This window comes from Chelonia mydas, chromosome 1, assembly GCF_015237465.2.
Source record: "Chelonia mydas isolate rCheMyd1 chromosome 1, rCheMyd1.pri.v2, whole genome shotgun sequence".
Classification (NCBI taxonomy): domain Eukaryota; kingdom Metazoa; phylum Chordata; order Testudines; family Cheloniidae; genus Chelonia; species Chelonia mydas.
In genome coordinates, this window is record NC_057849.1 from 107,214,805 (window position 1) to 107,239,055 (window position 24,251).

Below are 24,251 nucleotides of genomic sequence, written 5' to 3' on the forward strand. Positions count from 1 at the left end.
TGCAGGAGACCTCCAAGGCACACCTGGGTGTGCTGCAAGACATGGAGTTAATGATTCTGCATGTGTTATTCTTTCCTTTGAGTTAGTATTAAACTAATTCCACAGCGTGGTGTCAGGAGGGTCTGAGCTGCTCAAGACACTGTTTAATTTGTGCAAGTGGTAGGACCTCAGTTTTAGATCTCATCTGAGAAATCAGTCAGTGCACACGTTTTTGTTTGCAAGAGGAGGATTCTGAGCCCCAGTGTTCTGGTCAAATTACAACTCCGGCAATTGCATTCTGACAACCCACATTCCACCTGGAAAAAATATCCTTTAACTCTTGCCTTAAATCATTTTGTAGTGTTGTTGTAAACTGCTAAGTGTTTACAGTATTTTATCCTAACTACATTTCAGAGGTGGATGAGATTATCCCTCTGGGTACCATTTTAACTTTATAAAGCAATTTGCAATGCATCAGGATTAAGGTGTGACTCTAATGTTAGTTTATTATAATTAGCTGAGCAGGTAGGTGCCTGAAGATGCTGAGGCTTTTTTCATGTGAAAGTACAAATGCAGTTGCATTCTCAAACCTTTCCTCACTGATTTTTATAGTATGTCTGATTGTCTCTTCCAACAACTCTAAGTCTAGTAAGACTTGAAATATTCTTGAAAGATTCTTTCCATTTTAGGTTTCAAAGAAAGTCCACTAAGAACTTGCTTTAAAATACCAAGAATGCCCTCCTGCAAACCTGACAGTGCCATTTTAAGGGCCTAGCTGGAAACAAAGATTCAGAAAACCTAGGCAGTTGTCTTGTCGCGTCTGAGAGGGGAATCTGATACTACCTGAAGTCTGCCAAAATTACATTTTCTGGAGCCATCCATGCTTGAGTTCACAAATGCAAGTTGTATAGCGTGCCTTCAGTACTTTCACTAATGTTAAAATTTCACCTGGAGTTTGCCACTCTGTATACAATAAAATATAACTTAGCATTTAAAACTAAAAATATGCGCCACATAATTGATATAGCTAGTGTCCTAATGCTAAAGACAGTTGGAAAAGTAGCTTGGGATTTGGCAGTGTGACTTGCAGAAATCAAAGTGATTTAAATTGCCAGTTTTAATCATGATTTGAATCAGCAATCAGGAAACCTTCATTTAAATCCTCAATTTTATTTGTACTTTTTAGTTACTTTCCTGAAAAAGGGTTGATTCTCATTGGATGGTAACCATTAAAACATGTGATTTGCAATTAAATATAGCTTTTACACTAAATTTGGTGCTACTTTTTGTTTAACAAGGTTGATATACTATTTATACAGATTTAAGCAATTATATCTCTTAGATTTATTCAGATTCTTAATTTTTCAATTTTTGATTGTAAGAAAATGGTGAATGATTCATTTCTTATATACTAGATAATTAATTTTCTACTTGTGATTTGTGTCCAGCTCAAAATGCATAAAATCATTTCAGTTTTTAATCGATTAAAAACTATCTTAAATGTGCTGATACATAATCTTTTTTTCTTATCAAAACATGTTTGCCATTTAAAACTAATTTTATATCTAGTGAATTGAACTGGTCACCATGCTTTTCAAAATTTCCATAGATGTCATCTTCTCAGGCCTCATTTTGATTTATAGATTGGAAGAGGAGAACAAGCATTCTTGCTTTTTCAACTCCCAGCTGATTTCTAAAGTTTGAATGAACTAATAATTGAACTGAATAGTTGAATCAACTGAAATGAAATGAAGGAAACGTTCTCTTTGCACCTGCAGAAGAGGCTACTGCTGTCAAAAGCTGACTTAGTTCTTCAACAGACTCTGGTTCCAGATGCAAGTTGTGATGGTTCTTGGGGCACCCAGGCCTAAGAGTGACCTTGTTGCCACCACCCACCAGCGTGAGGGGATTTTGTCTGTGCCAGCTGAGTGTTGGCTCCCTAACACAACCAGTCACTCAAGCACTCTCCTCTGGGCTATACCAGCCCTGCCTTTTCCCTACAGGTTGACAACCAAGGTTTCCCAGTCCCAGAACCCCTTCAGAGTGTCCCCTTGTGATGTCCAGCCTCCAATCACTGGAGGGACCCATAGAAATTCCTATATTTCCAAAAATCCCAGTTTTACCTTAGACCACCACTCCTGCATACATCCAGCACTTGAGTTGAATTATAGTGTGTAAAAAAAAAAAAAAAAAAAAAAAAAAAAAAGAGGGAGGGTGGGGGGATTTATTCAAGAAAGAATGGAGATTCAAAACAAATGTGAGTGATAAATACAAATGGTTACATACAGAACAAAATAATAAAATGTGAACTGGGTCCTATATGTATTAATAGTTACCTTCCCTATCTAATAAAGTAGATTCTCACCCCCAAAGTTCAGTCTTTGCAGTGCTTGCTTGCTGTAAGGAGCTAGGACCCAGTGTTTCATGAAACGCCCCCATTCATGAAGGTACTTCCTCAGTGAATGGATCTGTAGTGTCTTTCTCCATCCTGTGATATCCTGAAGTAGTTTTGTCTTTTATTCACGCAGAGGGATCCCCCTCACTGTCATGTCATCCTTCTCACTTCCAAGTGGTGTTGATGTTGATAGTCTGCTGGTTTTCCATTGACTTTTCTGGGTTGGTGCAAAGGTAGACAGATGAGCAATACTTTAGATAATCGGCTAGCCAGGGAGGGGTGACAACTCAAATGGGCCATCATTGAACCATTATTCCCTGGTGACTCACCTTCACTCCAAGACCATAAGGGCATAATTTTCAATATGGTTCCATTATTCCTTAAATATTGCTCATACACACATCTCACAATGACTGAGTATTGATAAGGTACAACCTTTCAGTAGAGACCTCACATGCTGCCTTTTGTGGATAAATACCATGAAAGTGATGTATTAGGCGTAGTGAGTTTGTCACGTCTAAGACAGGAGTTGCTTGGAAAGAGTGGTGAACCCTTTGCCAGTTGTCACCATGGGCCTCCGTGTCAGTGATTTCTACTAGTTCAGTGGTTTGACTTTTTTAAAGCTTGACAGCAAATGTATTACTTATTTTTTATATTTAATTTGTTATTAAAATAAATGTATAATAATTTTAGGCCTTAACATGAGTTGTTAATTTCAAATTTAATTTTAAATAGGTTTATTTTAAAGATAGACCTGTATTTAATTTAAATTTTTTTAAAAATCAGATTTATTTTTAATTTTTATGTACTTACTTATTTAAATCATTCATTTTTATCCACCCTGTGACTGGGAAGGGCTTTAGCAGAAGATTTTCAGATGGCTTTAAAAAAAAAAAAAAAAAAAAAAAGAAGAAATTTCTCACCTCACTACAGTACCTCGAATTTTTGTTTAATGTGTACCAATATGTACATTTTGTCTACATAATCTGTATTTGTATTGCCTACTCCTGTAGATTTCTTAAAGATGTATTACGAAATATTGGAATGAAAACTGTTTAGGTTTTGCAATGCGTTAATGCAATGAAGTTTTACCTCTGAAGAACTGGATTTATATCTGGGTTAGATTTTATCCTAGGTGTCCGTGTCTTCTCTCCTTCCCCCCGCTTCTGATTTTTGCACACATGAAACAACGTTACATTTTAATACTAATATATTTTTTTTGCTACTAAACCATATGGCACTCCTACACTGAAGCTGCCTGGCCTCCCAATCACATATAATGCCTTTCCCCCCCTTCCCCCCCCCCTTTCTTTTAAAAAAAAAATCTTATGATTCTCAACTTTTTGCAGCGAATTGGCAGATGTGGGTGGGAGCAGTGTTCCTCATGCCATATCCCAGCAAGTTGTCATCACCATCTCTTCTTTCCCCTGTCTCTGTTCCTGTTGTCTTGGTTCCCTTTTTTCCTTGTTTGTTTGTTTTTAACCTTCTGAGCAGCCTAGAAGGGAAATGTGCTATTCAAGGTGGGAGCTGTCACTTGTTGGCTAAAAGAGGCCAGCTACATTTGTTTTCTCAAATGCTGATCTGAGTGGTAGAGGAAGAAAGAGAAGCTTGGGCAGAGGGGCTTCTGTCTTAGGCTACAGTCTTGCACACCTGGTCTTCCCCTAAGGCAGGCTGCATTAGTGGCATCTGCAGGAGCAGAGGAAGAACAAGTGGCTTTCAGGGAGCCACCAAGACAGCTGGTCAACAAAAAATAAATAAATAAATAAATAAATAAAATAAAAAGCCTGGGAAGGAATAGGAATTCTGGGAGGCTCTGAGAGGGAGTTTTAATCTTGGTGGCTTTTTCTCAGTGTCAGCATTTTCAAAGGTTGAGGTTTTTTTCCCCAACAGCTTCAGTCTAGCTGCTGCTTTGGTTTCAGCCACCAGAGCAAGTTTTCAATGTGGAGAGGAAAATAATGAAAAGGACAGGTCACTCAGAGCAATCTGGGTCCCCTGGTAAATAGGCCCAAGCAAATTATGTTTTTTTGTTTTTGTTGTATGGCCAAATGTAAAGTCAAACATCTAGGAACAAAGAGTGCAGACTTTACTTACAGGATGGGGGAGCTCTTCCTTGGGAAGCAGTGAGTTTGCATAAGGGTCTGGAGTCATGATAGATAATTGAGGGAACTGAGATTGTTTAGTTTGCAGAAGAGAAGAATGAGGGGGGATTTGATAGCTGTTTTCAACTACCTGAAAAGGGGTTCCAAAGAGGATGGATCTAGACTGTTCTCAGTGGTAGCAGATAACAGAACAAGGAGTAATGGTCTCAAGTTTCAGTGGGGGAGGTTTCGGTTGGATATTAGGAAAAACTTTTTCACTAAGAGGGTGGTGAAACACTGGAATGCGTTACCTAGGGAGGTGGTGGAATCTCCTTTGTTAGATGTTTTTAAGGTCAGGCTTGACAAAGCCCTGGCTGGGATGATTTAGTTGGGGATTGGTCCTGCTTTGAGCAGGGGGTTGGACTAGATGACCTCCTGAGGTCCCTTCCAACCCTGATATTCTATGATTCTATGAATTATGTAAGGGGACTGTTGCCCCCTTACTAACATTCAGTGGGGGTGTTTTAGTTGCTAGCTCCCAGTACTCCAAGGGGAAGAGTCGATGGGGAATCAGGACCCTGAGACTGACAGCCCCCAGGAACAATGGGGAGAAGCCAATGCTCCAGGTCAGCCTGAATGACAGGGCGGGCAGGCTAATCAGGGAGTCAGGAGGCCAGAGAGGTCCCGTCCTCCGTGTGAGGTGGAATTGCCGGGGTCAGACAGAGTGGGGATGAGCTAAGGAGAAAGCAGGGGCCTGCGCTGAGCTGGGGAGCAGAGCTGTGCCAGATCCAGAGAAAGTAGACCCTGTCCTGGGAGCAGAGTTGCAGCCCCAAAGCCAGAGGCACAGCCCAGAGAGAGCAGACTTGCCCTGGGAGCAGAGCTGCAGCAACCAGAGCCAAAGGGGCCAGAAAACCAGCCCACGAAGCAGGTTGGTGCTGGGAGCAGAGTCACAGAAGGAGCCTGCAGAGCAGACCTGTCCTGGGAGCAGAGCTGTAGCAACCAGAGCCAGAGGGGCCAGAGAAGCAGCCCAGGGAGCTGGAGGCAGAGCAGCAGCCATGCTGAGAGAGAGTGGAGCTGGAGCTGGAGCTGGGGCTGGAGTAGTCCAGAGCCGGGTGTTGTGAGCAGCTGGGGAGAGCGAGGCGGGACCCTGGGCAGTGGGCCCAGCACAGGGAGACACCTCAGCCAGGAGGCTCTGCAGGCTAGACTCGAAGGGGGATTGGACACCCTAGCCCCTGTCCTAGGTGACCACAGCAGGGTTGGGGGTTGAGCCCCCCAGGAATCCTGGGCCCAGCCTTGTTGGGGTTACGAGGACTCTGCCAGACAGGAGAGAGGAAGGGGAGTCCTCAAGGGCGGGGAGTCCTCAAGGGCTGGGAGGCCACTGGGTAAAGGAAGTGGGAGTGAGGACTCAGATCCTTTCGCTAGCCCACTTCACCGGGGTAGTGCAGAATCCAGGAAAGTTCCCCACAAGAGCGGGACTATTACTCCGCTTACATAATTGGCGTCACAAACAGGATCCTATCCAGAGGGTCCACCCCATTGGTTTACTTGTTGAGTTCTGGTAGCACTGTCTGGGCCTGGTCCAGAATCCTGCCATGGCTGGAACTGAAGCACTACGGGACCAGTTTGCTGAACTTCAGCGCAGATTGTCAGACCAAGCTGAGGCATTACAACAAGCTAGAACAGAACATAGAGAAGCCTTATCACTGGCTAAGGCGGTAATAGACCAACAGGCAGCAGAAACTAAGAAACCCCTTACTGTTTATGTCCCACGGGAGCGGAAGGTCACGGAGTTTGGTGGCTTCCCAACTAGACCAGGAGACATTACGGTAGAGGAGTGGGTCAAGTCTGTGAAAGCGGCTCTGCGTGTGCTAAGAGTACCTGAAGAAGATCATGTGGACTTCATAGAGGAGCACCTCAAGGGCCAGGCCAAGGCCACAGTAAAGTTCATGGCAGTGGCAGACAAAAAAGATGTGGAAAAGGTGTTTGAACTCCTCCTGGAAGTGTATGGAGATAAGGTACCTATTGGAACCCGACTAAAGGAGTTCTTTGAGCGAAAGCAGGAGCCTGGTGAAACTATCCGGGCATATGCATATGACCTCCAGGAGAGAATGAGCAAAGTGGAGCAGCGAGACTCTCAACGAGTTCCAGACCCAGATACGGTTCTGAAAGAGCAGTTAGTGCTGGGGCTCCAGGATGATTCCCTCCGCCGTGAAATGGAAAGGAGGTTTAAGGAAGAGCCCAGTAAGAAGTTCCATGAACACATGCAGGCTGCCATTATTTGGTCAGAAGAAGAGGAAGTTCCTGTGACAGAGACAGCCAAGCCTAACCCCCATACACTAAGTGGGGGCCTAGTGAATGCAGCTGCTGGGGGAAAGGCCCTGCCCCAAACACAGTTAAAACGGGAAAGTTTAAGTGAGGCTGTCCAAAAACTGGTGGTCCAACAGGAGGAGATGATAAAAGTGATGACTGAGTTAATGAAAGAAAAAAATCCCATTAGTATGTCAAAGTATCCAAGGGTACCGGGATCCCAAAGAGCCCCACTAAAGGATGAGCTGGGAAGGTACATATGTTACACTTGTGAAAGGCCAGGGCATACTGGCCGGCAATGTCCACTGAGAAGGAGAACAGAGTCCCAGGCACTGAAAACCAATGGGGCACCAGGGGTGAGTGGTCCATCTACAGTAGAAGGCCAAGCAGTGGCAGAAGGATTCCTAGGCTTCTCCTTGGTGGAAATCACTCTGCATACAGTGTTGAAAGGAATGTGGGCAATGCCAGCATATCTAGGGACTTCTGCAAGCGAGCATTTGGAGACTGTCTAACTGCTGAAGTATGTATAGCAGGGGTGAAGACCAGATGTTTGTTAGATACTGGCTCAGAAGTCACCACCATTACTGAGTCGCATTTTCAAAAATATTTGAAAGACAAGGAGCTGACCATGCACAGCACACAGTTTGTACGTCTAACAGCAGTTAATGGACTGGCAATCCCAGTGGTGGGATGTCTCGAAGCAGACATAGACTACATGGGTCAGACACTGCCAGGGAAATGCATCTTCATCCTGAAAGTCAAAGACTCTGAAGGGAGCAATATGGGAGAAGGAGTCCCAGGGATTCTAGGGATGAACATCAGTAATGAGCTGAAGGAGCTACCATTACCAGTAGAAGGAACCAGGAGGGTGAACCGTCATGGGCACTCTAAGAAGAATGCTGTGCCGAATAGAGTACTGGCTTGACTCCAGGCCAATGGGGGCTGCGGGAAGTGGCACGGGGCGAGGGATGTGCTGGCCTCCGCTTCCCACAGTCCCCATTGGCCTGGAGTGGCGAATCATGGTCAGTGGCAGCTGCGATCGGCTGAACCTGCTGACGCGGCAGGTAAACAAACTGGCCTGGCCCGCCAGGGGGTTTACCCTGGAGTGCTGCGTGCCAAAGGTTGCCGATCCCTGCAAAAAACAGTGATGTATTCTGGATTCTTTTTCTTCAACAGCAAATCTGTAATATTTTAACAAAACAAGCATATGAATTTTTGAATTTAGTTAAACATTCAAGTTTTTTAAAATCAGGTTTGTTTTTGTTAGAATTGTTTTGAACTAAAATAGTTAAATGAAATACTTTTTTAAAAAATAAAACAAAAATTAAATCAACTATGTCAGCCAGGTCAACATAAGAAACTTAACATATTGGCTTCTGCAGCTAACTCAGTCGGCTTCACCTTCATTTTCCTGTTTCTTCATAATCTGGAAAAGAAAAACAAGCTTTGCTGCTTTTTCAGGTCCCAAACAATTTCTCAATTTGGAATGAATTAGTCCAAAGGAAGAAAATATTCTTTTGACACTGGCAGAAGATGCTACTGCTGGTAAAAGTGAGATTATCACTTCAACAGTCTTTGTATCCAAGTGCTTAAGTGACTTCTACCAGTTCACTGGTGTGACTTTCTTTAAAACATCATCAGCAAACATATATTTCTTGAATGGTTCACCCTTAGCTCTGACGTTTATTATAGTTGGCATTATGGAGGGATGATTGCTGGATGTTGATGTCATAGCCAACTCTTCTTCAGCAGTTAAGGTTTGACCCTGGTACCGAGTATTGAGAATATTTGCAAGAAAATGAGCTGGAGATAGTGCTTGTCCCATTTGTGTGTTTAATGCTTGTAATTTAACTCTGTTATTGTATATTTCTCTTTTTAAGATCTCACTCAGTTCCCTCCAAATTTCAACAGCGTCAGCAATAAAACCGCTGTTTCCCTGCATTTTGTTCAAGGCTACAGCAATAGGCTTCAGGGTACTCGGCATGTGTTCGACATTTCTCTTCAGCCCAGTGTTGAGAACTTTGGCTGTGACGGTGCCATCTATTTTTTCCATGATTTTGTTCACAAACTGTCATCAGATTAGGCCAGTTCTTGAGATAGTGCTCAAAACAGTCCACTACTGAGTTCCATCACACGTCTTGTGGGAGAGTTAGCTTGGTTCCTCCCACTTTTTTCAGAGTAGCTGCTGCAAAGTGGATTTTGCAATTTCAACAACGTTAGCCTTTATTTCTGGAACACTGAAGTCTTTGGCTAGGAGGTGCATCAAATGAGCACTGCAACCGTATTTTATTAGCTTGGGACTCTTCCTCTAAATAATTTCTTCTCCTCTTGGATACATTTGCAACATTGTCTGTGACTAAGCTGTGTACTAGACATTTGAATTTTTTTTCACAGTTTGTTATGGCTTTTACTGCCACTTCTTGTAAGTATTCTGCAGTGTGTGCATATCCTAATGTATTGATTATTTCTCTAAGGAAGACATTCCCTTCTTCTGTTGTCACACAAGCACATACAACAGGATCATTGTGAACATTGCTCCACCCATCAAGGCTCAAGTTAACAATTTTACCCTCTAGATCTTTTGCACACTCTCAATTTCTCTTTCATACGCTTTATCCAGCAATTTGCCTGCGACATCTGCTCTTTTGGGTGGACTGTATCCTGGTCTGAATGACTGAACCATGTTAATGAAGTGTGGGTTCTCAATCATATGGAAAGGAGAGTTTGTTGCATAAACAAATTGGGGAGTTTTTTCATCAGTTACCTCTTTTTGTAATCTGCTGGTTCTTATCACAAACTTATCTATGGTTGTTTCTGGGTGATGGAGATTTTTTTTCTTTTTGCTATAGGTGATATACTATGGCTACATGACATACATGATGTGACCGAAACACTATCATTGGCAGATAACTCTGAAACTATAGAAAATGAATGGTGATCTTGAAGGTGGATAGTCTTCAGAATTCTGTCGAGGACTGATTCTCCTAAACAAAACAAGTCAATGCAGTTGTTTAATTATTATTACCATACTGCTCCTTTAGTATTACTCATTGCATTGACTGACACTCAGCACTGCTTTAAAAGTGAAACTGTAAAAGGAAGATCTGTCTATTCAGCTATTTATTTCTTTTCACATCTGCATCTAAAATAATAGTACCATAGAGTAACAACTATATTTTTTTGCTCAAACATGAGAATTCAGGAATAGTCCGGAAGGAAGACAGGCAGTCCTTAAGAAAGGAACATGAAATAAAAAAGTTTATCAACCTGAAGATCCTGCATGTTCAGACCTGTTCCTTTCATCGTCTTCAACGCAGGTTCCTCCTGAGAAGGAACACTTCTCATGATGTTGTTTCATTCCGGCAACCAGGCCTTGCATTTATATTTTGCACACACGCCTGTCTTACCTACAGATAGAGGAACTTCATTAAAATATTCCCAAACTGGGTCTTTTTTACGGCCTGCTGCCATTATAAGTTTTCCTTCCTGGTGAGAGAATTGTATGGTAGATCTCAAATCAATGAAGGCTACACTCAGAAAGACCTCAAGACTTCTGGAATATGCGCTCAAACAGTTTCACTTTTGTTTCTACTGCCTGTCCCTCCCTTCTCACATTTATCTCCAGACTTCTTCTCTTTGTCCAGCTCTATTCCGCCCCCAGCAATCTTCTATTCATTGAAGTTTTTGAAACTTTGCACTTTGAGAGAGGTAAGGGATTGACTCTGTTTACAGAAACTTGCAGAGGGACAATAGGGTTGAGGTCTGTTATTTCTCACCTCTGTATATTCATTTAAAATAATTTTTGCTGTTAACAAGCATGTTATCCCCGGAGGGCCAAATCCACAGTTTGAGAACTGCAAAACTAAGCATCTCTGGTATCTTCTAGACTGAGCATCGAGTCTCATTGAGTAGATAGAAAGATTAACCCAAATGTATACAGAAGCCCCTGGAACCCTGTAAGATTGGGTTCCTAAGCCATGAACTATTGGAACTCATTTACAAAACTTTTCTTAAACATTACAAGAATATATTGTCTCATACTATAAACTAGAATTTATAATCCATATTCAATGATGAGCTATCTTTGAGCTATAATGTATCTTTAAAAAATCCAATTTAAATAAAAAAATCCTTAAAAATTTAAAAAAAAATCATTGTTTTTTATTCACCCTGACTGTGTTCAGTTGTGGTGTCTAAACGTAAGAACAATGTTGACGAATTGGAGAGGGTTCAGAGAAGATCTACGAGAATGATTGGAAAACATGCCTTACAGTGAGAGACTCCAGGAGTTTACTCTATTTAGTGTATCAAAGAGAAGGGGTGACTTGGTCACAGGTCAAGTATCTACAGAGGGAATATTTGATGATAATCTTCAGTGTAGCAGACAAAGATATAGTAAAATCCAGTGGCTGGAAGTTGAAGCTAGACAAATTCAGACTAGAAATAAGGATACAGATTTTAAAAGTGAGGGTAATTAATCATTGGGCCACGTTACCAAGAGTTGTGGTAGATTCTCCAGACAATCTTTAAATCAAGACTAGATTTTTTTTTTTTCCCCCTGGAAGATATGCTCTGATACAAACAGGAATTAATTCAGGGGAGTCCTATGATCTGTGTCATACTGGAGGTTCCTCTATTTAAATCCAAAGTTCTCTTCCAGCCTTGTAATCTATGATGTACTGGAGACTTGCAATATTTTGCAAGAGCTAATTAAAGAATGCTTTTAAGGTAGTTGTCCTCGTGATCACATTTCAGAAGCACACATTGTGTACAAACGTTGTTGCGTCACAAAAGGGAATTGCACTACAACATTTTAAAATGTATACAAATTTAATGCTAAAATAGTTTTATTGATTAGATTGTATTCATGGAATATGAACATTTTGTGTAATCAGTTATATTGATTTAAAAACCAGGGCTTAATGGTCAGGAAATAGTTCTGTTTAAATACTCTGGTCCAAGGATCTTATCTTCACAGTTTCACCATAACTGTGCTGCCACCTTTGTTGCTAATAGAATTATGGTGATCTCTGGTGTTGGATGAGAGAGTGCTCTTTAAGGGCCTCTGTGTAGTCTTTCTTATGGGAATTGGGACCTCTACCATCAAATTGCAGAACCATATAGAAAAGCCATTTTTGCTGGGAAGCAGTAGGTGTATTAGCACTCTCACTAAAGGAGTGCACCATCAGCCCACCTCAACTCTTTTGCTGCCATCACAGAGAACTAAACGGAACTACCTTTTACGTCAACAAGCTCCTTTTCCTCTCTTCTTATAATTTCTTAGTGTGTAGTTAATTAGGATTTTGGGGGCCGCTGGGTTCTGGCGGGAGTATGGTTGCAAAACTGAAACTTAAAGGAATTGATGGAATGGTACCACCAGGTGTGGTATGACAGACAGTCTCCCTCTGTGCAGAGCACCCAGTCTCAGAGAAGATACTAGTCTTTTGCCTCTTCCAGGTTTGCTCCTGCTAAAAGGCCTCCATACAGAGGCAGGGTCCTTTGTTACTTACTGTCTTGGCAAAACAGCAATTTTGATTTGACCCTGGAGAACCCCACACCTCTCTGCAATTCATACTGCTTCTCATCATTTTACAGTGCTTGGTGTGAGATTGCCTTGGATTACTGAGTACTAGATACCATCAGACAGTTAATCCAATTTCCCACCACGTCCCCTGACTTCCCTCCCCTCCCCCTCCCCCACTCTCCCTTTGGGAACCTCTCTCACAGGAAGAAAAGGAGTACTTGTGGCACCTTAGAGACTAACCAATTTATTTGAGCATAAGCTTTCGTGAGCTACAGCTCAAATAAATTGGTTAGTCTCTAAGGTGCCACAAGTACTCCTTTTCTTTTTGTGAATACAGACTAACATGGCTGTTGCTCTGAAATCTCTCACAAGAAACTCTGTGGCAGAAAAAAAAAAAACAATTTTTTTCCCCTCCCACAAAAGGAGGATTCTAGAGGAACTTCCTCTACAACATCAAGGGAAGGGGTTCTACTCCAGATGTATCCCGATACCCAAGAAGGGAGACTGTGTGAGACCCGTTCTGGACCTCAGAAACCTCAACAGATTTACAAATGTTCAGGATGTCAGTATGGGACTGTCATTGTTCGGCCCCATCCAAAGCATCTTCCTGCAGTAAGCTACAGCATGACAGGTCTGTGTGCCTCAGTTTCCCTTCTTCTGAGTCTCCAGAAAAAGTCCCCAGAGTCTTCCCAAATATAAATACAGCTCTGGTGGGTTTGATTTATTACAAAGGTCCCATAACCATAGTCCAGAATTCCCCCAGCATAGTCCAAAAAGTACACATCACCAGTGTTGGTGCTAGGCATAAGCAGACTAAGCGATTACTTAGGACCCTGAGCAGCTCAAGGGTCCCCTATTCACTTTTTTAATGTGTTGTGTGTATGGGGGGCTCCCCAAAATAGGGCCCCTAATGGGCTAGCACTGCCTCCGAATGCAACATACAGCCCCGGTACTGCCTCTGCATGCAGCCTTCAGCCCTGGCATCGCTTATGTGCTGGCCCTCCAGCTCAGCCCTGGTGTCTGTCACCGCACACTGAGTCTCCAGTGCAGCCCTCTCCTGTCCTTGTACTATGACAGTCACATGAGTCCTTTCAACTGAAGTGCAAACCCGCTCTTCCCAGCAGGACTACCTCTCTGCTGTGAGCAGCCTTGCCAGGGGAGCATCCCTCACTGTTCGCTTGGGTTCAGCTCTCAGGCCCTGGAGATGTCTCCTCTGCTCCCCAGCCTTTAGCCCTCTCTGCCCTTAACTGTGGCTCTCTTGCTTTGAGCCAGCGAGCAACTCCCTCTGCTTCTCTCCGTCTTCAGCCCTGTGGCCCTGATTCAGGCTTGGGTGTGCCAACAGCAAATTCCTCTTGCTGCTCTCCTGCCTTCATCCTTCTCCCAGGTCCCAAACATATAGTCTCCTAGCCAATTCCTCCCTCTTCCCAGGGAGGGTCTGCACAGAACTTGCTACTCTCGGCAGCGTTCTCCAGAGAGCTCCTCCAGTCTCCTGAATGACTCTCACCAGGACTCTCTGGGTCTCTTCCTGACCTTTATAGCTTCTGATGCTGCCCGACCCTCTTCATTGGCTAAATGGGAGCACCTGTGCTGTCACAGGGGAGCTGGAACTAATTTATTTACAGGGGCCAGCCACACTGACAGGAACATTATGCCTCTAAACTTAAATGATACTGTAACAGGATGATCTACCCCTTTAATAGCCCTGGGGTGGGGGAGGGAAGAGGGAGGGACGGGAAGCAGAGGTGTTGGGAATCAGCTGATCAGCACCTCATGATTGACCCACACTCTTAGCTGGACAATATAAAGGAGAACTCTGCTCCATAAAGGGGGAGGAGGAGCCACGTGAGGATTTTTCTCTGGTAAGCAGAACAGGAGGTTGCAGGCAGGCTGGCCTTCTGTCCGTCCGCATGTAGCCTGTGAGGTTGGAAAGGGCCCTACCCATTTACTCCCAGGGGACCCAATGTTCAGGCCAATTTGAAACTTGCAACAACTCAACAAATTCTTAAAGAAGATAGTTTTGCATGGTCACCCTAGCTTATATTATCCCTTCCTTGGATCCTGGGGACTGATATGCTGCCCTTGATTTAAAAGATGTCTATTTCCTTGTGGCAATCAATTAAGCTCACAGGAAGTACCTCTGATTTCTAGTAAATCAAAATCAACATATTGTGGACTACTTATTATATCTGAAACACCAAGGTTTTGCCATTAGTTCCATCATCTGGAAGCTATTTCAGTGTCCCAGTCTAAAGTGGACAATCACTTTATATTTTCCAATGACATGTGCATAAGATTTTTAAAAGGCTTAGTCAGATTATATTCTCAGAGACAAAGATCTAAGTTTAGGATTGTCAAGAATTAGGTTCTCCATGTGAATTTATTCCCCTGTTTTCTTCTGCAGCAATCAATGAAGGTGGTATTTTTGGCGGCTGTAACCTTGGCCAGAAGAGTAGGGTAGCTATGGGCATTAGTGTTGGTGCCTCCGTATACAGTCCCTTTTTTAAGGACAAGGTTTACCTGCGTCCTCATCCGAAGTTCGTCCCAAAGGTGGTTTCTTCTTTCCACGTCAGCCAAGCAATTTATTTGCCCGTATTTTACCCAAAGCCACATGTGAGCAGAAAGGAACAGCTTTTGCATACTTTGGATGTCAGGCAATCTTTAGTGTTTTATCTGGATAGAACCAGGCACTTTCATAAATCCTCCCAGCTGTTTGTAGCAGTGGTGGACAGAATAAGATGTTGGTCAGTCACCCAGAGACTTTCTTCCTGGATTGTATCGTGTATACGCATGCACTATGACTTGGGTAACATTGCTCTGCCAGACAGAGTCACAGCTCATTTGACGAGGCCACAGTCAGCCTGGGCAGCCTTTCTGGCGCAAATTCCAGTTGATGACATTTGTAGAGCAGCAGCCTGGTCCTCTGTCCACATATTTACTGCCAACTATGCTGTGGCTCAAGACTCCAGAGACTGTGTTAGAGTTGGATGAGTTTTTCTCCAATCTAGACCCCGATCCCACCTCCTGCTCTTACTACTTGTGGGTCACCAGGAGTGGAATGCACGTGTGCAATCACTCAAATTAAAAATGGTTACTAACTTGTTCCATAACTGTTGTTGTTTGATATGTGTTGCACATGTCCATTTCATGATTCATCCGCCTGTCCTTTTGTATCTGAGCTGCAGCAAGAAGGGATGGAGGGGTGGGGGATTAAGGCCTAATGCTGCCTGGCAGCAGGAGGAGTTTGATCCAACGAACGGGTACCGCTGAGGGGAAAAAGTTTCTGATGGCCATGCGCTGGGTGTACCAGCGCTGGGTGTACCAGCGCTGGGTGTACCAACACTGAGTGGCATGGACGCATGCAACATGTCTCAAAGAACAGCAGTTACTGAACAGGTTAGGAACTGTGTTTTGTCATGGCTAGACAGCCTTTATAAGGGCTGCTTCCCTTCTAGTAAAATTATATATTACTCAGAAGCAAAACCTTCCTCCATCCTCTCATTGTCTGTCTGTCTTCCTGTGAAGTCATACAGACAAGATTTGCTTCCTAGTTACAGTTTCTAGACGACATTATGCATGCTGGGATAACCCATTAAATTGTTCCCGGTATCCCATATAAGTCTCAGCATAACAGGAAACTTAAGGCTTTTTTACTTCCTGTTATTCTTGAGTTAAACTAGTTTTGGTGCGGAGCTTTTTGCTGTAGAAGAATCCACGATGAAGGTGAGCTTAAATATACTTTATGGTTTTTATTTTAGACTTGCATAAATTTGTTGTCCACATTTTTAAACTGTATTTTTAAGAAAGAGAAGTTAATTCTTTATATTTGATCTAATGTCTTTCTGAGGCATAAATGCTGCTAGCCTAAGTCTGTTTTACATGGAAGGACAGAAACAGAATTCTTGTTCCTCAGTGTATAATGGACACGGGCTCATCTTTATAAGCAAAAGACTTACTTTTTACTTTACAAAAAAAAAGTTTAGGAAAATTGAAATTGAGTCACTATTTGTAAGCAATACCCTCCCATCCTTTTAATTTAATTACTGTCCTTAATAAAGCAGTCATTCCTTGTGGTACCAGGTTATGAAGCATTTCTGATGTCTACTTATTGTTAGAGTCCCCAGTCCAATAAGAGTTCTGAAAGCACAAATTATATTCACATTGAAGTCAATAGGACTCGGTGTGGGAGTCAGAGTCTGCCCTTGTGGATCCTCTTATAGGATTAGTACACTGTAATTTCATACTTCTATTACACTTTGTAATTTATGTCCACTTAAAAGCTACCACAGTAAACAGATACTTGCAGGAAGCCTGAATCTTTGTAACTCTTTTGGCACTCTTTATTTTTCCAAATTGGATGCCAAATTAAAAAAAAACCCAAAACACATCAACAAGTTGATTTCCAGCAGAATATATACAACCTATGCCGTCCTCCTAATACTGTGTCATCCCGGTGTCCTTTTCTCTTTCTCTGTAACTTAAAATGCAACTTTGCCAAAAGGGCAAAATCAACAAATTCTCTGTTTGCTTCTTATAGAGGTTGGCAGTGTCTCATTCACTTACATTTTATATTACATATGTAGATATTGTTTTTTTAAATACTTTCTCTCATGTTTCATAGTTGGCATCACAGACTCACAGCTGGGGGGATACTTGAGAGCCCCTTATTATTTCTTCTAACTTTAAATACGCCTAGATGTCCTAGAATTGTCTCTGGTATGGTGATATTTAAAGAGAGGTTCTCTGGGATATTTTATACAAGTTGTACTTCCTTGGAGGATTTTAGTACTTAGCCGCTGACTAACAGCTTGATTCTGTAGGCATGCAGAGCTCTTGAGCCTTGACTACAAGATGGGATGTGAGGGTCTTCAAGACTTATGAGGAGCATATGACTTATGAGGAGAGGCTGAGGGAACTGGGATTATTTAGTCTGCAGAAGAGAAGAATGAGGGGGGATTTGATAGCTGCTTTCAACTACCTGAAAGGGGGTTCCAAAGAGGATTGATCTAGACTGTTCTCAGTGGTAGCAAGGAGTAATGGTCCCAAGTTGCAATGGGGGAGGTTTAGGCTGGATGTTAAGAAAAACTTTTTCACTAGGAGGGTGGTGAAGCACTGGAATGGGTTACCTAGGGAGGTGGTGGAATCTCCTTCCTTAGAGGTTTTTAAGGTCAGGCTTGAGAAAGCCCTGGCTGGAAAGATTTAGTTGAGGGGGATTGGACTAGATGATCTCCTGAGGTCCCTTCCAACCCTGATATTCTATGATTCTATTCTTTACACCAGTGGCTCTCAGTCTTTCCGGACTACTGTCCCTCTTTCAGGAGTCTGATATGTCTTGAGTACCCCAAGTTTCACCTCACTTAAATACGACTTGCTTACAAAATCAGACATAAAAATACAAAAGTGTCACAGCCACACTATTACTGACAAACTGCTTAATTCTCTTTTTTACCATATAATTATCAAATAAATCAGTTGGAATATAAATATTGTGCTTACATTTCAGTGTATAGTATATAGAGCCGTATAAATAAGTCACCGTCTGTATGAAATTTTAGTTTGTACTGACTTCGCTAGTGCTTTTTATGTAGCCTGTTGTGAAACTGATATCTAGGCAAATATCTAGATGAGTTGCTGTACCCCCGGAAGACCTCTGTGTACCTTTGGTTGAGAACCACTGTACTATATTATGAAAATTATCCATTGCTAACAACTGGTGTCAGCAACCAGTGGAGCTAAACTGGAGCTGAACGCTGTTTGGCTGTACGTAGAGTCAAGGACAAGCTATGGTTTTGGCAACCTTTTTTTTTATTTTTTGGTAATCTAAGCAAGAGTGCAGGTAAGAACATCTTAAATAGAGTGAATCCTTTAGAAAAGTTACAGAGTAGCAGCCCTGTTAGTCTGTATTCACAAAAAGAAAAGGAGTACTTGTGGCACCTTAGAGACTAACCAATTTATTTGAGCATAAGCTTTCATGAGCTAGCGTCCGATGAAGTGAGCTGTAGCTCACGAAAGCTTACGCTCAAATAAATTGGTTAGTCTCTAAGGTGCCACAAGTACTCCTTTTCCTTTAGAAAAGACTTTCTTTATTAGGACACGGCCTGGCTAACAAAACCTCCAAAATTTGTTCTACCTTTATTAGAAAATCAGCTAAACCAGCGGTTCTCAAACTGTAGGTCGTGATCCCATTTTAATGGGATCACCAGGGCTGGTGTTAGACTTGCTGGGACCCGGGGCCAAACCCAAGTCACACAGCCTGGGGCCGAAGCGCAAGGGCTTCAGCCCTGGGCAGCAGGGCTCAGTTTACAGGCCCCCTGCCTGAGGATGAAGCCCTCAGGCTTTCGCTTCGCCCATGGCAGTGGGGCTTGGGCTTTGGCCCTCCATCTGCTTGGGGCGGCAGGGCTCGTGTGGGCTCAAGCTTCGGTTCCCCCCTGCCCGGGTCATGTAGTAATTTTTGCTGTCAGAAGGGGGTCAGTGCAATGAAGTTTGGGAACCCCTGAGCTAAAAACCTACTTTGTCAGTCCCATAAATAGTCGTTTGAGATAAATTTCACTCTGCATGACTTGCATGTCTTCTCATTTCTTAATTCCTCTCTCCTTCGCTCCCCCTGCCCCGAAACAATATGATCTTTTCATTTCCCTTCTATCGGAATTCTCTCTTCAGAGGGACAGACTCTTTCCGACATGCCTGTGGGGTGGGTCTTTTTTCAGCAAGAGAAACAGGAGTTTGTTGACTTTGTAGATGAAAGCTGCTGTGCTGCAGGAGACTAAGATTTTCTCTCTGTCTTATACCAGACAGAGCAACTATAAGAGGGCTGGCATTGTTGTCCTCTTTGTGAACTTGCACGTGAGAATTCTGTAACGCCTTGCAATGTGAATAGGGTCATGTGCAATATCTGTTTTTATGAGGTTTGGGATTCGTTTCAAGCAAATGTTCAGGGTCATTTTTGTCTGCAAATCCAGATGTTTCATGTCCTCGCCTAGTTCTGCAAAGTTTCAAGTGTGTTTTGTCTACCGAATAATTATATTTAATTACGGATTTTGTGAATTTAGATTCCTCTCCAGCAGTTGTTTGTGTTTAAAAAAATTTTTTTTCTGAATGTACTTTAGCTGCTGTTAAGTTCCAGTGGTTTGACTGTTCAGAACAGAAAACTTTATTGCTGCATTGTCTGGGGGCTCACGTCTTCCGTGTCTTGTAGCGCACCAGAGGCACTTTCAGTGCTTTATGGATATAATGCACAATAGTATAGTACTTTATGCAATACAGTCTTTTCTCAAAGTGCTTTATGAACTACTGTGTGTGTGTGTGTGTGTGTGTGTGTGTGTCTGAGTGTATATAATATGTATACATACATACATTAATTAGTCACCACTGTAGTGGAAGCATATCTCAGGTAAAACACAGCAGCCATTTAACAGTACAGTAAGAACAGATTTAAAAATTTCATTGAAGCTAAGGTTAGAATTATTTAATACACAGGTTAAGGAAGGAGTGTCTGTACATCTGGGTATAGCACTTAAATTATCCAAAAGTACAAAGTTGGTTTAAAAGTCATACAATACATATAGTACATAATCAGGAATAACTCAAATTTAGATTAATAAATTTAACGATGCAGTTTAGATGTTAGCATCCAAATATTCTGGTACATCACTCAAGAAAAGTTTAATACAGAGAGTTGGTTGTAGAAAACAAATATAGCAGTGAGTGTCGATTGTTCCTCAGTAACTGAACATTTAGGATAGGTTGTCCCTCAGGAGTTATAATCCATCAGAGCATTCCAGTTACTTTCCCAACTGCTTCTCAGTGGCACTCCAGCTCATCTTGCCTGGTATTGCCGATGTCCAGTGATGTGTTCTAGATAGATGTCCCTCAGCCACCTGATGGTGTCCAATACCACAAGTTGCCGCATCAGCCGAGCGTAGCGCTGATTCCGCATTCCCGCAACACTCGCTCGTTACTGGGGTCCCATGCACCCAGGGCTCTGACGATCGGTGCGTGTGTTCAAACCTCATAATCCCCCATCAGATACGAGGGGAAGAATAACTTTTTCTGCTTGAAAACTAGAGAAAATCTAGGTAGGCAAACTGTAATTGCCAAAGCTGGACCAATTCTACATCATTATAATTTACCCTAGATATCTTAAACTCACATTTCCATATTTCACTGTGTCCAAATAGAACTATCTGTACCGTCTCTAGTTTAAAATAAAACAAAAACATGCACTCTAATTCTTACCTTGTAGCTTTTAAAAAAAACCATAGTACAAAAAACTTTGGTAAGAAATGTTTGTACATGTGCTTGTTTGTTTTTCTCCTTACTGGTAACTGCAGACTTACCTAGCTTTTAGTATTATTTTCTCAGTGACTGGTGTCCTAATGTTATTTTCCTGTTCCTTTTCAGACTTTTGACGCAAATGATCTGTATCAGGGACAGAACTTCAGCAAGGTTCTCAGCTCCCTAGTTGCTCTAAATAAAGTAACTGCAGGTAAGTAAAATCTATTCTGCTTTGATGCATACTGTGGGGAAGGTGATCTATGATGTCATCCTTAAGCAGCTCAAATAAGTTAATATAATTGACATTTCTAAAATTGCTGCCAATGGTCATTTTTCAGAGATGCTTTCTCTTTATATTTTCTTCATCTTCCCATGTATTAGTCTTGCATTGTTTTAAAGGAGCTTGTAAGGATTTGTCAGTATTGTCTAGTTTGTTTTTAGAGGAGGTTTCACAGTGAAGTACATATGGAGGTTTTTAATTTTTTGTTTTTTAAAGTACCTGATCGGTGTGTGTGTTTCTTTGTATGTTTTCTAGCATCTACATTGAGTCCAGTTCTGCAGTCTTCACACACGGGTCAATTTTACTTGTGCAACTAATTTAATTGAAGTAAATGATACATGAGTAAGTTTTGTAGGATTGGACTGATGGCCAGTAAAGACTTTCTCCTTCCTTATTAAGTTTCTTTCTGAACCTACATGGAGTCCATAATCCTGTATTTATGACAGGACACTGTTCTGTCATGAAAATGTTACAAAGTAATCATTAGGTCATCATATTAGGTATCAAAATGAGGAAGAGAAGATGAGCTTTAAGGACGAAGGCCGTTATTTAAACACTCCAAACTTTTAAGAGGAGAAAAGTTTTGTATAAATGGATGTAAAGAGAAGTCCAGTTGTAAATGAGTTTTCCTTACTATGATAGTAACTCTTCAAATGCAATTTCTCATTTTTATTGTGCTCATTGTTATGTTCATGGCATAAACACACAGAAGTTAGGTAAAAATGTAAATACTCTTGCTAGAAAGTAGCAACGTACCACTACTTTATTTCTTAGAAATCAGAATGTTAACACAAGAACCCTAAAACAGAGACACAAAACAGTCTGCTCCCTAATACAGAGAGGCACAATCCATACCACTTTACTATATAGGCTTTCTGTCTGTCAGCAGACTGAGTCAGAGGTCACACGCTTCCCTGTAGAGCTCCTGAGCTTGCAAGCAGGACTAGGAAACGCCCTCTCCCCCACTCTGAAAGTAATAGATTGCAGTTTCAACATAGCCCTCAATATACCACACTCATCTGTTGTATGTGGAAAATTGTAGGTTTTTTTGTTTTGTTTTGTTTTTTTTAATTAAAATATTTTTATTGTACTGGTTTAGTAGATTAGTAAGAACATTTAGGACCAGATATTCATCTGGTGTAAACCGGCATAGCTCCAGTGAAGTCACCAGCTGACCTTCAGTCTAAGTCATTAGTGTGAATGCAGACCATTTCAGTATTCCTTTAAAGTTGCTACCATCCAGTGACTGTGGTGGTCTGTGTGTGAAATAAGTTGTTGCTCATCTTTCAAAAGGGAGAACAAAGACTGGATGCTCATGCAAGCTGAACTGTCCTTTTACTCGTAGAAGTGTCCAGAGCTGTTAAATATTCGAGGCTGGCTCCTTTTCCAAACAGTTGCTTTTCCTATTTTGATGGGGAGAGTATGTGGGAGGCACTCTAGGCAGTATATCAATGGTTAGTCCTGGTGGACTGCTGTTGCAATCTCCAATGAGTTCTTAATAATAATTAATATGTAGCTATTATATAACACTTTTCAGTAGACCTCAGAGGAGGTCAGTATCAGCCCCATTTTATAGATGGAGCAACTGAGGCACAGGGAGATGACGTGGCTCGCCCATGTTCACCCTGCAGGCCAGTGGCAGAGGTGAGAATAGAACCCATGTCTCCTGAGTCCTAGTCTAGTGCTCTAGCCATTAGGCCGCACTGCCTCCGTCAAAAACTGTAACCATACAGACCTTTCCAAGAGCACAGTTCCTAGCCTACCCACAGGCACAGGGATATGGCTCGAGTACTAGTCAGTGAGATAGAATGCTACTATGCAAACACTCACTCCAACAGTATTTCTATAACCACACATGGGGTGGGGATTATCACACTCCAGGCAGCGTCCTATGATCACAGACTACATTGTAGGAAGATAGGAGAAACTCCAGGGGGATAGAGGAGAATCAGGGATGAAGGGAAAGTTGAAAGCGGGGAGCCAGAGAAGTGGTAGGTATAAGGTGGTGAGATTCTATGCAAATGAGGCAATGCATATTCATTAAATATGCAAATTACAGCAGGCCATCAAATCTCTGTATTTACTCAAGTTTAGCAGAAACGTTTTCAAAAGGTTTTAGTGGAAAAATGACTTCACTACGGCGCACTTTTGCAGGATTTAATTTGTTTCCACTAACTCAAAATGGAGGGGGGGGATGAGCCTCCTGTTTTTTGTTTTTGCAGTGGCTGAAAATAATTGTTTCTTGTCCATTTTTGAAAATCAAAAAATTTTCAGTTTCACAAAAGAAAAGGGGGGGGGAATTTAAAAAAAAAACAAACCATGAACAAATTAAACCCAAATTTGATCGAAGCAGGAAGTGGGGAGGTAGGGATTTCCCATCTGGAAACACAGAGATGACCTGCCTCCAGGTTTACCACTGGATTTGGTGACATGTCCGTTGCGCTGCTTCTCTTCATCTGCAAATTGCAAATATGTTTTTTTTTTCGTGATGATATATGCATCACAAAGACATTTCAGGTCACTGTTATCCTTTCTCTAAAATTGCTTGCTCTCGGACAGTCCTCATATCTGGAATTTTACAGTTGACTATAAGGAGTACTAAAGTAACGAAGACAACTACCTTGGTAGTAAACTTGTGATCCATAAGTGAAATGTTCTGTCTTGTGCAATGTTGTCTGGTCCCTCGTGCTCCCAGTGTATCCTAAAAAAAAATTAGAGCTTAGGCTTACTACAAATGGAAGAAAACCCCAAACCTATTTTAAGCTCTTATAGTAACACAGTGATTTAAAAAAAAATAAATTTAGCATGGGAAGTTGTTTGGAATATAAGTGCCCCACTGATTTCAAGTTCTAATATGTTGATGTCAATCTGAATAAAATGTATGTTTTAGTAAGAAGAGAGAAAAATAGCTCTAATAATGCACCAGTTAAACACGATGCATTTGTAACATAGTATATTTATAATCTTTCTGAAAGATAAAGATGAGTTGTTGGTACAAGATAAGAGTATTAGGAGAACTTCCTGAAGGAACTAGAGCATCCTATGAATTCGACAGCACTCTGCTTCCCTGCTGTTCCATTCATTCTTTCCATACATACACGTCATTACATTTCTGCCACACCAAATGAGCTGTTTTACCCTCAGATTTAATTTGACATGGAATGGTAGGTATGTTACATTTCCTTTTGTTTCTGTACATGGCACTGCTAGGGAAGTGCAACAGGAATAGACTCTGATTGCAAGCTGTTAGTCTGTTTCAGTTTGCTGCTGAGAAAGTGCCATGTGCAGGAGAACAGTTGTTTCTCCACCTACCAACCGAATGTCCATAAGGCATGCTACAAACAAACAGGGGCGATGGTAGAGAGGCACAAAGAAAGGGGAAGAGTTGCCTGGTAGCCTACTAGTACAGCATCAGCG

General features: G+C 41.9%; 1 protein-coding gene across 11 annotated transcripts in view; it reads left to right on the plus strand.

Annotated features, from left to right (window-relative positions):
• The window catches only part of ARHGEF7 (Rho guanine nucleotide exchange factor 7), a 188,672-nt gene that overhangs the window by 51,430 nt on the left and 112,991 nt on the right, over window positions 1-24,251 (plus strand). For 9 of the 11 annotated variants that reach the window (XR_005225098.2, XM_037896966.2, XM_037896973.2 and 6 more), the window contains one exon: window positions 20,681-20,765. Coding sequence is in view for 6 of the 11 variants with exons in the window: in XM_037896966.2 (XP_037752894.1) it covers window positions 20,681-20,765 (85 nt within the window). In the remaining 5 variants the exon portion in view is untranslated. Of the gene's footprint in view, window positions 1-15,921; window positions 16,004-20,680; window positions 20,766-24,251 lie in introns of those variants that run through there. The other 2 variants (XM_043535601.1, XM_043535590.1) reach the window with 2 other exon arrangements.